General features: G+C 44.0%; 1 protein-coding gene across 2 annotated transcripts in view; it reads right to left on the bottom strand.

Moving 5' to 3' along the window:
* The window catches only part of GRIA1 (glutamate ionotropic receptor AMPA type subunit 1), a 323,216-nt gene that overhangs the window by 121,370 nt on the left and 187,205 nt on the right, over positions 1 to 14,641 (bottom strand). For both annotated transcript variants that reach the window (XM_047772335.1, XM_047772253.1), the window contains exons 6-7: positions 2,300 to 2,461; positions 181 to 348 (exon numbers count right to left, since the gene is read on the bottom strand). In XM_047772335.1, coding sequence (XP_047628291.1) covers positions 181 to 348; positions 2,300 to 2,461 — 330 coding nt within the window. The remainder of the gene's footprint in view (positions 1 to 180; positions 349 to 2,299; positions 2,462 to 14,641) is intronic.

Here is a 14,641-nt window from a genome sequence, read left to right as displayed (position 1 = left end):
GTTTTTCAAATTTCTCTGTGACCTTCCATGTATGCCAAGTGCCACAAACACAATGCAGTGGCGGTCCAAACTTCAGGCGCGCTCTACTTTTCCCTTTAAATAGTCACGTCCCACCTGAAACTGATGCTGGAATCCCCTGCGAAACTCCCCATAAGCTGGGGCAGCCATTGCCCGTCTCACCTGCTGCAGCGCTCTCTGGATGTCGATGCCCTGGCCCCAGGGCACGGCGGGGTTAGCTAGGCAGTCCCCGGCATTCCCCCGGCGGGAGATATCGATTCTCTGCCTCCGCAGGCTCTGGAAAGCCTCCGCCATCACCTTCACCCCATCGTAGGTGAGCGCAGAGGTGTACTGGTGGGAGGAACAGAGATACTTCGGTGTCACAGAAAACTGACAGGGAGCCTGGTGGGAGCGGTATCTGGGAGTCAGCTTTCTGGTGATGGGGAGAAGGCCGGTGGTGAGCCAGGGATGGGGAGTGGGGTAGGGGTAGGGGAGCAGCGGGGTGGGGGTGGGGGGGTGGAGCAGCGGGGAGCCAGGAAAGCGCCTGCCTCTTCCATGGGGGCTGCTGCTCAGCCTCTATTAGCCAGGGCTGCCCTCCTGAACCTTGAGTTCAGTACTGCTGGTTGTGACTTTGGGAGAGAATTCTAGAATATTGTGTTCAATCTTGCTATTTCGAAATATTGGTTCCACTGAGAAAAGAATGCATTGGTTAAATATAATACAGCTGTATCTGTCTGATACAGTCCCTGGAAAACCAGCTGGTTTTCTCTGTGTTACAGTCACCAAATGGGAGCCAAGCGGAATGGTTTATTCCACCATCCCTGGTGACAGTAAAAGAATAAAAGAATAATCCTAGAAGGGGTTAAGTGCTGAATTATTTCCACAGGTGGCTCACTCAAAGATCAGGTTTACATTATGCAAACTTTCCCCTTGGGTTTCTTTATGATAACCCCCAAGTTTTTCTCCCTCTTGCCTAAAAGGGGGGCTAACATGTTGAGGAAACAAAAGCAGGATGACAATCCAGAACATTTCCTGACTTGGGAGCTCACGTCTGGCCTCATGAATTTGTCCCCAACGCCTAGCATGTTCTCTGGCACATTCTAAGTTCACAGTAGAGTGGTGTAGAATGCATGCACACACAATTTTCCAGTTTTTAACTTTGATTCTCTTGCTTTTTGGTTGTGTTTATCATCAGCTCTAATCTTTTGGAAATTGGGTTGGATACTCACATATTAATGAGCTAAATGCTATGTGGTTTGCTCACTGCTTTTAAGCACATTTGTGACTTTGCATGAGCTCATACTGAAATAAGTATTTCCGAGTTGCTACATCAGCCTGAGCAAAAGTGAGATAAGACGCATCTCAGTTAAGTGGCCTGCCATTCACAAAATTTAATTGACCGAGCAGCAAGGGAATGTTGCCAAGGGTTCACAGTTTGCCCCAGATAAACAAATTTAGCCTCAGAACCCTTCTCAACACAGCGTTTCACAAAGGCACTGCCTTTGTGTTGGATTTGACATGGGAAAGAAAAATTATTCACTATTCTTATTATAAACCAGTATCAGATAGCAAACAAAATGGGATTTTGGCTGTAGGATTTAAGGCTGCACTGCTGGGCAGTGAGAGGCAGGTGGCCTGCATGATAATTGGGAATCGACTCTTGGAGACACAGATGTGCTGAATATTGCTAAGTTAGATTTTCCTGGTTTGTAGCCACTCATGGCTGACCAGAATAAGGGCTAGCTCATTGCACAAGTCTAGGAGGTTCAAACTATGAAGAAATAAATGCTAGTAGCATCCCCCTGGAGCTGTGCCACATGGTGGTCCTTCCCCAGGTAGAGACACCATTTTCTGCTTTCCCTGTAGGTAGCTGGGGTAGGTTTCTAAGATGTGGCCAGTATCATGTGAGTGGAAAGATCTGTGTATGACTTCTGGAAAAACTTCTTAAAGGAAACAGTTTTGCTTTTTATTTTCCTTTTTCCTTTCCTGCTGCATAGAATACTGAGGTAATTGTCGGAGCTTATGCAGCCATGTAGGGCTATGAGGTAGCAGCCATATGCTGAGGATAGCAGAACAAGAAGATAGAACAAGCATTAGTATTTGCTGATTGTGGAACAATTAGGCAAGTGCTGGATTTGTTTTAACAAAACGGAACTGGGGTCATTCTAGATTGCCTGACCTTTCTTTGCAGTTTACCCTAAATCTTGATGGATATATTTTTCCTTAGCTTGCTTTTCTCAGAAAGCCTAATCTGTTCTAGAGGCTAACACTGCCCTTTGCTGCCTGCTGCCCATCCTTTTACCTTAGGTCTCTTCCAGTCCACCCGGGTGTGGTCCCGGGCATCACTGGTTTTCCACTGCTGCATGATCTTGGCTGGGATGGTGTCTGTGTAGTTCACCAACTGGAAACCTGTCACATTTGCTCCACTCTCCTTGAATTTGTTTAGGTCAATGTCCATGAAACCCTGCATGGGAAGGAAGGGGAAGAAGTCAGAATATGCTGCCTGGATACATCCATCTAACCATGTTACAGAATCGCAGTATTTTCCACCCATTTCCAACTTAATGTGGAACTGACTTCGTGGAGAGACAGTTTTGCCTCCCTTCCTTCTGCATTGTTATCACTTAGTTTGTGCACAAAATTAGCACCATGTCTAAGCGTGCTTATTTGGGTGCCAGCCGTGCTTGGGTTGAAGGGCTGGCTTTGCTCCTAGCAGCTATGAGGACCAGGTTCCCTGATGGTTTCTTGTCGGAATAATGGAAACTGGGAGGCTGGGGAGAAAAAGCAATGTGGTTATGCATGTCAAATGTGTAGTGTGGACTGAGTGATCCATAGATGGTGGCTGGGGTTATGAGGATGACACAGACATGCAACGGAATAAGAAAACACCAGAAGGCAGTAGTCTCCCTAACCACCACCGCTCTGCACCTTTTTGAGTGGAGATGGGATCTGAAGTCCACAGCCAGCTCCTGTGGACTCCTCAAGGTCACCAGCAAGTCTGTGGAAGAGAATGGATGCTGCCCGTCCCTCCCCCGTGCTCTTCCCCATGCCACAGGTATGAGGTCTTCTCTACCTGATCAATTTTCATCTCTACAAAGCACTTTTTAGTGGGAATCAAACTTTCTTCCCCAATGGGTGAAGTTCATTCAAACTCAGGAAGGCTTCAGCTTAAAAAGGAAACCTCTTAATTGTATCCTATGTTCCTAGTACTTTCAAATCTATGGCCTCATTTCACCTTTTTTTTGTCTTTTGTCTTTTTAGGGCCACACCTGGGGCACATGGAGGTTCCCAGGCTAGGGCTCAAGTCAGAGCTGTAGCTGTTGGCCTATACCACAGCCATAGCAATGCCAGATCCGAGCCGTGTCTGCAACCTACACCACAGCTCACAGCAATGCTGTATCCTTGACCCAATGAGTGAGGCCAGAGCCCACAACCTCATGGTTCCTAGTCGGATTCGTTTCCACTGCAGCATGATGGGAACTCCTCACTTTATATCTTTGTAAGGTAGAAATGAAAACATCTCTTTGACAGATAAAGAAACTGAGACAGTAGAAGAATCATCTTCATCAAGTCATTCTTTGATTTAGTGGCAGAGAGGGGACCAGAGTTAAAGTCTTCCGAAAGTCTTTGCTCACTTACTCATCATTCAAGGAACATTTTTGAGAACCTACAATGTACTGTTCTAATGGTGAGAAAAACAAGTTCCTTCTTGTATGAAACTTACTTTCTCATGGGAAAGACAGACAATAAACAAACAAACTGTTAGGTAAAAATAAGCTACAAGGATATATTGTGCAACATAAGAAGTATAGCACATTTGAGAATAACTATCAACGGAGTATAACCTTGAAAAATTGTCAATTACCATATTGTACGCCTGTAACATAGAATATTATACATCAACTCTACTTCAGTCAAAAAAAAAAGTGAGTGTGTAGCACAGTCTATAGAATATAGTCTAGTAGAGTATACTCTGCAGTAGCTGTGAGTCCTATGAAGATTAATGACATGAGGAAGAGGATGGGAGAGGAGGGCAGTGCCAAGCTCTGGGAGGCACAGGGACCTGAGTGACACGAAGCTGTGTGCAGGAGCTCTGGGGAAATCTGGGGAACAGCATCCTGAGCTAAGACTCAGAGTGGGAGGCTGCCTGGCATGTTCCAGGAACAATAAGAAGGCTGGTGTGACTGTGCCACAATGAGAGAGCGCGAGAGAGGGTAGGAAATGCAGTCAGGGGCAGGAATTTGAGCAGAGACCATAAAGTCATCGTCCTCTGAACTCATGGCTTGGGGAAACTGCCAGATCCCAAGGGATGAAATGGGGCAGTAAGCAAGGGAAGCAGTTTGGTGGGTTGAGGGTGGGGAGACCCAGGGATTGGTGGCTGAGAGCCCTGCACGCTAGCCCCAGCTCTGCCTGGAGCTCCTAGGACACTGTCCGTGTCTCTCTTTTTATTATTATTATTTTGGTTTAGTTTTTTGTCTTTTTTTAGATTTTAGCTTTTTCTCGTACAGTTGATTTACAATGTTCTATCAATTTCTGCTGTACACGCAAGTGACCCAGTCGCACATATATGTCCATGTCTCTTAATTTCTCACTGACTTGATCCGCTTTCCTTTCAAGGTCTAGTCATCCATGACTTCACAACTGAAAGACACTCCCCATACCCCATGTCTCTGAACTTCTGTGATTCTTCATTATTTCTGTTTTATAAGCAAACGGAGCTCAGTTCTGCTCTGCGCCTTTGCCTGACTATCCTCTCTGCCTGGAGGTGTGCTTTCCCTGGCCAGCGCCTTTCCGTCATTTGGATCTCAGCCAAAATGCAATCTCTTCAGAGAACTCTTCCCTGACCCCTTATCTAAAGACAAAATGCTCGCCTTGTGGTAGATGCTGTCGGTGCCCTGCACATTTCGACTCCCCCTTAGACCCTGATATTCCGCTTTACCTACTAACTGCAAATACCTAATATTTCCCCTGCATGCAGGGTAAACCAGACGTATCGGGGAGTTCACACACCCAGAGCAGCCCTCACCAGTGACAGACGGGGAGTTAGTAGATAGGCACTCCAGCACGGATAACCCTGAGGCATGCTTCTAAGGGACAGAAGCATGCCTCATCATTCAAGGAATATTTTTGAGAACCTACAATGTACTATTCTAGTGGTGAGTGTAACAAGTTCCAAGGGTAAGTGTCTTATGTACCTTTACCAGCTGCCGGCTATCCCTTCCCTACCTCACATCCCTGATTCCCTGCTGCTGTTTCTGGGATTCGCCTCCCAAGAAGCTACTTGTACTTGATTGCTGTCTTGACACCTGCTTCTAGTGGATCCCAATCAAGTCACTGCAATACCCAGTCCCGTCAGTTCCTTCTCAGTGCTGTTTATCACCCTTTGAGAAGATCTTGGTCACTCATTTGTTCCCTCATCTGCTCTTTTTGCATTGAAATGTCAGCTCCATGAGAGCAATGGGAACTTTTTCTGTTTTGTTCACCGATAACTCCTAGAGCCTAGCACCTAGAACTATGCCTGGCACAGAGGAGGTGTGTAATACAAATGTGCTGAGTGAATGAATAAAAGTTAAAGACCTTCCTCAAGCAAGAATGCTCATTAGCCAGGGGAAATATGATTGGCAGGCAATAAAGGCCAGTGGATGGTTTTAATTGGTTGAAAAGAGAAGCTCATGTTGGAAATATATTTTGCAATTACCTTTTCTCATAGCTACCATTTACAGACTTTCGTATAGCTCTACTGATTTGCACAAGTGTTCTAGCAAGCTGTTAGTAAGTGTGAAATCAGAATTAGGTCCTCACACCCGATATGCATTCCAACATGTTCTCCTACCTAAGATCACAACCATCCCACCATGGGGTAAAAGCTCATGCACAGCTGAGAAATTTCCCATGATTTTTAGAGATTTTAAAAATCATCTCGTTTGTAAAATAACTATTGAGAGCATAAAATGAAAGTGATGTCCTGTAGTCAAATTCTGTCGCTTGAAAAATCTGTAAAAAGCTCCCGAGCATTTTGTACTGACTGCCCCCATCAGTGTAATGGGGGCCAAAGGAAATGGCAGAGTTTATTCGAACATAAATGCCACTCAACTCCATCACCAGAATGTCTGGCTACAAGGTTACTGGAGCCAAACCTCAGTTACGTCTAATCAAACTGATGGGACCTCTAACTGAACTTCTCAGCTCCCCTGAGAAAGAAGGGCCAATGATAAAACAAGCTCTTATCTGTGCTCTTAGAGGGAAAATACAAAATAAGGGAATTGCTTGGCATCTGTGTGCATTTATCTAATAGAAAATAGCCTCCCCTTCCTCTGTGTAAGATTTCAGGCAGGACTGGTAATCTTGAATCTCCACACCTTTAATCACTAAGAAAGCAGTCTCTTAGAGTTATTAGGCTTGATTTCTCTATAATGCAAGCAAATGGACCTTTCCCATAGAGAAGTGTTCTTGACTAAGAGAAGAAAATAGGGGTGTTAACTATTTGCCTATCGGTCAACTGGGAAATTCAACACACCCAGTTGATTCCCCTGAGCATACTCATTAAACAAAGTTTAATTCAACCATTTTCTAATATTTTTTGCTATTTTATTAAAAACGCTTAGGGGGTAATAGTTGGTAATTAGTACATTTTTCTTTATCTGCTTTATCTGTGCTATTAATTATATAATATTAAAGACGGATGCAATATTGCTAATTTTATTAAAGATTTAAACTGTGAAGTTTGATCTTCACCACTCGCTGAGCCATTTGGCTTGTTTTATAACATGCCCCCAAACACTGCTTCCATTGCTCAGTACGTGGTGACTGTTGAATGAAAATGAAATTAATCTACAAGTTGCTTCTAGTCAAGTTAATCAGCATGAAAATTCAGGTCTCCTAAATCTGGATGCTCCTACGGTCCCTCCAGCACTGGACTGGATGGTGCCCTTCACGAAGTGACTCTGTTTCTCATCGGAGATGAAGCTTTGTGATGAGTGTGCTCTTAGAGCTGTTAGGTCACAAGGCTCCTGGCTGCTTCTTCAGTTCCTCTGTGGCCTTTGTCACTGTCCAACCTGCTGCTGATGAATGGGTGACAGCAGAAGAATGCTCTGCCTGCCTTTTTCAGTCATGTGCGAATGAACAGACTGGTGTCCTGCAGGCTCTTAGGATAAAGGTCCTTCACCTGAGGGACCCATCATAATACCTTAGGGAGCTTTTGCATAATAGCCATCCCTAATTATTGCCATTCAGGAGCCCTGGAGAGGAAACTATAATCTCTATTTTTATAAAGCTCTAATGCTGGTCAATCAAAAATCAAGGCTCACTATATCATAAAGCTATTCATTAGAAGAATTCCAAATATAGTGTAACTTACGAACGGTGAGGACAAGATGGTGGAAATAGTATGCAGTGGTTCATCATCTTTTTAATTAGGGAGCCACACATGGGATTAAAGTTGATAAAGCAGGAGTTCCTGCTGTGGCTCAGCAGGTTAAGAACCCGACACTGTCTCCTTGAGGATGCAGGTTTGAGCCCTTGCCTGGGTCAGTGGGTTAATGATCTGGGGTTTCCACAAGCTGCAGTATAGGTCACAGATATGGCTTGGGTCCAGTGTTGCTGTGGCATAGGCCCCAGCTGCAGCTCTGATTAGACCCTTATCCTAAGAACTTCCATATGCCACAGGTGGGGCCCTAAATAAAAAGAAAACATGTTGATAAAGCAAGAAAAAAAGACATAGCTATATTCCTTAGAAGTGTAGAGGAGACCACTAGAACCATCAAACACAGAAAAGGTTTAAAATAGTTATTCCTAAGATGTATGAGATTGGACAGAACAGGCATTTGCTTTCCATGGTAAATTTTAGTCTTTTTCACCATGTGAATGTGTTCTCTTCTTAGTACTATTGGAAAATAAAAGGAGATCCTCACGTACATCTGATGTGCCTCCCTGGTTCAGAATAGTCTAGAAGTCCCTGTGAAGTGGGGGGCGTGGGAGCAGCAGTGGCAGAACAGGGAAGAGAAGTCATTGCACTGGCTGAATCTTTGATGTGGTCTGTTAAGGGAGTCCTCCCTAATTTGTTGTCTCTTGGCCTTGAATTAAAGATCACCGATGCTATTAACTGATCTTTTGAAACACAGATTCAAAAGCATTGTTCTTAAGAATGACAGAAATGACCATGGCCAAACTGTCCCTTCTTATGCATTACATAACTTCATCTAAGCAGCCTTTTGAGAACTAGTAAGTTGTTGTCATTTAACACTGAAAAGTGAAATAATCAGTCGACAGTCACCACTGGGTTTATTGAACATTTCCCAAGCTCTTGTCCTGAGCCAGGCGTTCTGTTACATGCTTTATATACATAATCCTATTTAATCCTCCCAAACAACCCTGAAAGTAGGCAGGAGGTGCTTATTTGCGTAAATGAGTGGGCATCCGTCCCACTGTCAAGTGTGAGGAGCTCTGGTTCAGAGATTTTGGGGAACTCCCCTGAGAGCACCCCAAGCAGCAGTTCAAACTGTGGTCCAACCATCAAATCTCTCTTCATCTTTGTGTTACCTGGCTTTGCCAGTGGAGGAACATCAGAGCATAGCTTTAGGATGGTGTTTCCAGATTGCCCCAGACAGGGACAAAGAAGACCAGACAGTGTGCCTGACAGTTAATAACTTAGAATAAGGGTTTCACTTTGCCAAAGTGGGCCCTTCCAATATAGCTTTCTGTCTTAAAGGAACATCTGTGGGAGAGCACAGTAGGTTTTTCTCCTTGACACCAGTCTCCTAAGTTTGGTTAAATGTTTCTAAAGCCTCTGATTTGTTTGAAGTCTATTAGTGCCTACCCACCCCATATCAATGCCAGGAGTCAGCATTTTTTTTTTTGGTAAAGGGTCATATTGTGAATATTTTAGGCTTGTGGGCTGTGTGGTTTCTGTCATAATGATTCAATGCTGCCATTATAGCATGAAAGCTGCCCTAGACCACAGAAGATGAATAAGCATGATTGTGTCCACTGAAACTTGAATTCACATAATCTTCACATGTCATGAAATATCATTTTTCTTTTCATTTTTTCTAATATTTTAAAAATGTAAAAACCATTCTCAGCTCATGAGCCAAACAAAATCAAATGGCAGTTGGATTTGACCCATGGGCCATAATTTATGGATATCTGAAGCAAAGATATTGGAGATCAGATAAAACCCTTCATTGTCCAGAGAGCAGATGAGTGACCTATTGTTGTGTGGCTGGTTAGAAGGTTAGCTGGGATTAGGATCTGTATTTCCTATATACTCATTTTAGGAGGCAATGCAATGCTGACCAGTCATTTGAATAGCACGATGGGGAGAAAAATGCTCAATTAAGTAAACCAGTTAAGATAGTCATTTTATCTATCATTTGTCAGTTATAATTTTCAAAGGATTAGAATGAAAAGGTGTTTCAAATAATTATGATATCCTAAAGAGATGTTTAACACTATAACCACATTAGACATGCTTTCATGTTGTTGTAAAGATTTCAAAGATGCTTTGAGAATCCTGAGGAGGCTCTGGGCTAACATAATGACTATTAATTATCATGTGTGCCTGGAAACAAAAGAACCTGATTTTGTGTGCTTCCTAGTTATTTAACCTCTCTGAGACTTAGTTCTCCAGTCTTCAAAATGCAGGTATAATAGCACCTACAGGATTGAATGGGGGTAGGATTAAAACAAACAAACAAACATGTAAGCACTTAGAGCTATGTTTGGCACATAGTAAGTGCTTAATGGATGCTAGCTGTTATTATTACCATCCACTCACCATCATCATGATCCCTGGGTCAAAAAAGAGGTTAGGTGCTATTACAACTGCTTCAAAGACAGGCTCCGGGTCAGGCAAGACACTTGAACAAACAGGAGGCAGGCGAATAGGAACATAACTTTCAGAGGATGAAACACTTTCTCTTCAAAGCCAGATTTCCTTTTCCTCTGGGCTTCTTTTAAGGGGTCAGGGGTGAGCCGTTCAGCCTCATGATCCTGCCTGTGTGGATACTACACCCGTGGAAGGAAGAGGGCGCATCCAGCATTATTTAGGGAAAGGGGCCAGGGAGAAGGTTTATTAACAAGCCCTGGGACTTGGGAAAGAGCCCTTCTTCCTTCTGATCCCCCCTGAGATCTAGAAGAAGTGAGATTAGAACAAATTCAAGAACTTGCGTTTTATACTCTGAAGAGCATGAGTTGAACATGCCAGGTTTCTCCCCAGTTGTCAGGTAAGTTCTTAGATGACAGCTCTATTGAAAGGCTAGTTACAGGGAAGCACAGTTTGAAAAGTCTCCTTACATTCAAAATGCTTGGAAAAAAGTGGGGATGGTCAACCTGAAAAGTAATGGAAGACTAAGAGGTGAAGTGAAAGATATATTCGAATCCCAGAAGGACTGTCGTGGGCAAAGAGGCACAAGATTTGTTTGTTGAGGTTCTGGAAGGCGGGTGAGAATCAACCAGTGGACAAAAGTCATGGGAGGTGGTCTTTGGCTAAAATCATAATGACAACAACAACCACAGTGCCTAACCTGTATCAGACCTGTACTATGCAGTAGACACCATGCCGAGAGCTTTATCTGTATGATCTCATTTAATCCTCATAACAATCCTACGAAGTGAGTACTTTTTTTCATTCCCACTTTGCAAAACAGAACGCGGACTCTTAAAGGAATGGAGTAGCTTCTGCCCAAGGTTATACAGCTAAGTGAGGGGTAGAGACCATGGTCATAGCAAGTGACAAAACGCCTGGCTTGTTTTCTAAGCACTGTACGTTCTGCCTCTTCAACACAGGTCCCATCAGTCTGATCCATTTCTCTCTCATCCTGCAATGAAGCCCTTGGACTGGCCTGCATTCTGATAATAAGTAGGGATTAGCAGGCTTCTGGGAGACCTGGAGTTAGTCTTCAGCTCCTTTAATGTGTGCTGGTACTTGGACTGTGAACCATAAAGCTCTTTATTTTTCTCTCTCGGGGCCTCTCCCAGCTTTCTCTCTGACTGCAGTCTTATTTCTCATCTGCTCTGGAAGAACACAGGAAGCTAGAGGGCAGGAATCTTGGTCCCCATGGTACCTGGAGCAGGCTGATCACTTCATTCACAGAAAGGGATGAAGGAATGGACAATAAATGTCTTCACTCATCCATTTCGTGGTTTTCTTATAAGCTTCCATGCAGTTACCCCTCAGCCTCTCAGTTTTGTTTTGTTCTTGACTTTTTTATGTAGTATATTCTGAACTCAGTCATAAATAAGTGTCAGACAAACAGTTTTAGGGACGACTGCATAAGTTCTGTCCTGTCTTTGAACCTCCTTCCCCTTGGGCAATGTTCTCACCCTCTCCAGGCACTAGATTATTATTGCTCTGCAAAATGAGGCCATTGGCTGGATCAATGATCTTTCAACTGCTGTCCTAGGTTGCAGGCATTTCTGAGGCTGCCTTAGGGGAAAGGCAGAAGAATGGGGCCCTAGACTCCCACCCTCCATCTTCCACCAAAGCTGCTTTTTATCTCTTTTACATACTGGGGTTCTCCCCAAGATTCCATTTGAAAATAGAGATTTGAACAGAAAAGTTTGGAAATTTCTGAGCCAGATGATTTGTCTCCTCTGGGCTTCTCCAGCTTTGATCTGCAATCCTATGATTACACAGGTGTGTGCACATGAATACGGATTTACATGGATCCATGGAATATTCCTGGGCTGAGGACTTAGTTGTGTCCTCAAATAGCCATATCTCTGCATAAGGTCTTCTGATTGTCCTGTTTTAACCAATTGAAACTTGAATGTATCCTCACCCTACATAATCCCTCATAACATAGCGTATCTGGTTCCCACCAAGTCAATAAGCTATGGTAGCTGTGCTTAAACCAGCTAAAACACCATTCACACTGGAGAAAATCACTGGTGTTAATTCTTATCCAAGTACTTTTGAAACTAGGGAGGCAGGCCCCTGTACACTTGGAAATCTGCAAACATACAAACAGACCTATCCCCCAAACAGGTGTCCACTGTGGACAAGTCATAGAAGGCAGTCAGGATCTCATACACCTCGTTCTCTTGCGCTGGTGGGCTTAGGATAAAATGCCGCCGCTTTGTGGCAGAAGGTCAAGGGCCCCCAGGCTGCGCTGCCAATGCGTGAATGAGGAAGTGCATTCTCTGGCCTGGGATTGGTTGGTCTTCCAGAGCCAGCTGTTATCTCAACTCTGTTCTAAGTGGCTGCAGTCAAGGCGACACCCAGCCACTGCCACTTCAGAGCAAGAACCAAAGGCTAATTGAAATTTCAGCCTAATGGCCGGTGGACCCTTACGGCTGGAGTTCTGGGGAAACTTGTAACCAACAGTGTTTTTCCTTACACGTGATGAAAACCTTCTTGTCCTATAGGAAGATTAAGTACAGACTATAGCAAGCCCACTTTTTTTGATGAAATGCCAATTTAAGCATTCTCAGGGGCTCTCATAGCTTGGACACTCATCAAATGCTCAGTAAAAATGAATGAAAGTCCAAACATATGATAAATTTGAAATATACTAGGAATGGGGAAAGGATTATTTTAATTATTCATTCATTCATACGTTCATGCATCCATGCATTCACACATTCACCCATCCACTTGTGAGTATCTAATATTGCCAGGCACATCCTGGATAAAGGGATGCAGCAGAGAATAAGATAGTTCTTATTTTCAAGTTACTTAAGGTTTAGTTAGAAATGCCAATTTTCCCATGTAATTATAGAGCAAAATTAAGTAGAACCCATTGAGACCTTGGAACTCAGGGAAGGCTTCTCAGTGGAAGCAGTGGGGCTGAAAGAAGAGGTGGCTTTGATTGGGTGAAGCATGTCGGGGAGAAGCCTCTAATCAGAAAACATACATGCTTGGAGATTCCCAGTCAGAGTGACAAGACAGTGAACTGGGAAATGCATGTACACATCAGCCTGGATTAAAATCTTGGCTCTGCCCCTGCTTGTCTGTGTGACTGCGGAAGAGCTTCTCAGCCTTTCTGTGCCTCAGCACCCTTCCCTGCAAAATAAGGATCATGACAGTATTTATGTCAAAGGGCCGGTGGGAGGATTAACTACATTAATATATGTCAGATTTTTAGAACACCATCTATGCACGTAGTAAGTACTCACCTAGAGTGCCCTAGAGTCTCTTTGTCTGCTTAAAAAGGGGGACAAGTAAGGAAGTGAGGACTGAACCCTTCTAGTTGCACATTACACCAACCTCCTGCCCAATTGGTGCTTAAGGATTCTGCCCCTTCTGCTTGTAAGCTGGTGGCTTCCATTCCCTGGAAGAGCAGTTACAGTGACTAGCTTATGTGCCTGCCATAACCCACTGACTCAGCATGGAAAGGGTTCCTCCAGATTACCACCATGTACCTGGGTGGCAAGAGCAAAGGATGCAAACACCCAGTGCTTGAGCTGAATGGAGTGGCTTCTCCCTTATGATGATGGGAACCAGGACAGCTTTGAGAGATTTGTTTTGGCACCTCTGGACTGCAGGGAGAGGCAGGAAGACTAGAACCGTAAGTTGCACATATTGAAAGGTCCTTTTGATAATGTATTCCCTTTGAAAACACTGACCCAAATCTTCAACACCATGAGACCCTCAAAAATATACGATTTTTTGCAAAGGGTAATGAGTTAGTAGCAGAATTAGGATGAGACCCTAGGCTTTATTGCTGCACTCACTTTTGTAAAACATGACATAAATTACCTTGTGTTATCTTTATCTTGTGAGGGATGCATTAATATTCCCACCTATGGATGAGGAAACTGAGGTACAGAGAGGTGAAGCAACTTGCCCAAAGTTACACAGCTAGTAAGTGGCTGAGCAAACTCCCAAACCCAGGTGGTTTCAGAAGAAAAGGAGTTTATCTCTCAGCTTTCTTAGTTACAATAGGTTTGAGAGTCACAAAGATTTCCTTGATTTGGGCCAAGTGGCCCAATGGACAACAAGCTAATCTTGGAATTAAAAAGTTTGAGTTCAAAATCCAGCTATAGCATGACCTTGGAAGAGTTTCTTCAGCAACTTGAACCTCCTTTTTCTGTCTCATAGAATGAGAATATTATCTCACCTTTCTTGGAGGGTGGCAGACCCTCAGGATTCTCTAAGGTGGATTATTCTGGAATGTGAGGTGTGAGTACAAAGAGAGAGATAAGACTCAGCCTTGTCTGCTGTGATGCTTGGGCCACTTGGGAAGGGCGCATTCTTTGGTATCTGAGCTTTGGCCTTCTACCCATCTACTTTCTTTTCCTCACTGTTACGGAAGAGCAAGGTGAAGCAGAAGGAGAAAAGGGAGGCTGTGTGGAGGGAGAAGCAGAAACTGGGGTGGACTCTGTTGGTGAAGAGGGACTCTGAGAGGGGCCTGGGTGGGGGTGGGAGTGGGAAATGCTTCTCGACCTTGCTTTCTGTCTCCTGTTTTGGTATGTTTCTTTTGCTCTCACGCACACAGACACACACACGACATTGAGAGGCAGCGAAGGGGTAAAAGAAGCAACAAAAGAACAAAGCAAACTGTTTCTTCGAATTCAAGCTTAATGCTCCTGCTGAACTTCTGAATGAGTTCAAGCAGGTCACATCCCTTCTCTGGGCCTTCAGTGCCTATTTTACAAAGCAAGGGTGGGGTTTTGGGTGAGGTGAGTTCCTGGGGACCCTGCG

This window comes from Phacochoerus africanus, chromosome 1 (assembly GCF_016906955.1).
Source record: "Phacochoerus africanus isolate WHEZ1 chromosome 1, ROS_Pafr_v1, whole genome shotgun sequence".
Lineage (NCBI taxonomy): Eukaryota > Metazoa > Chordata > Mammalia > Artiodactyla > Suidae > Phacochoerus > Phacochoerus africanus.
This window is presented reverse-complemented; position numbering and strand designations above follow the sequence as displayed.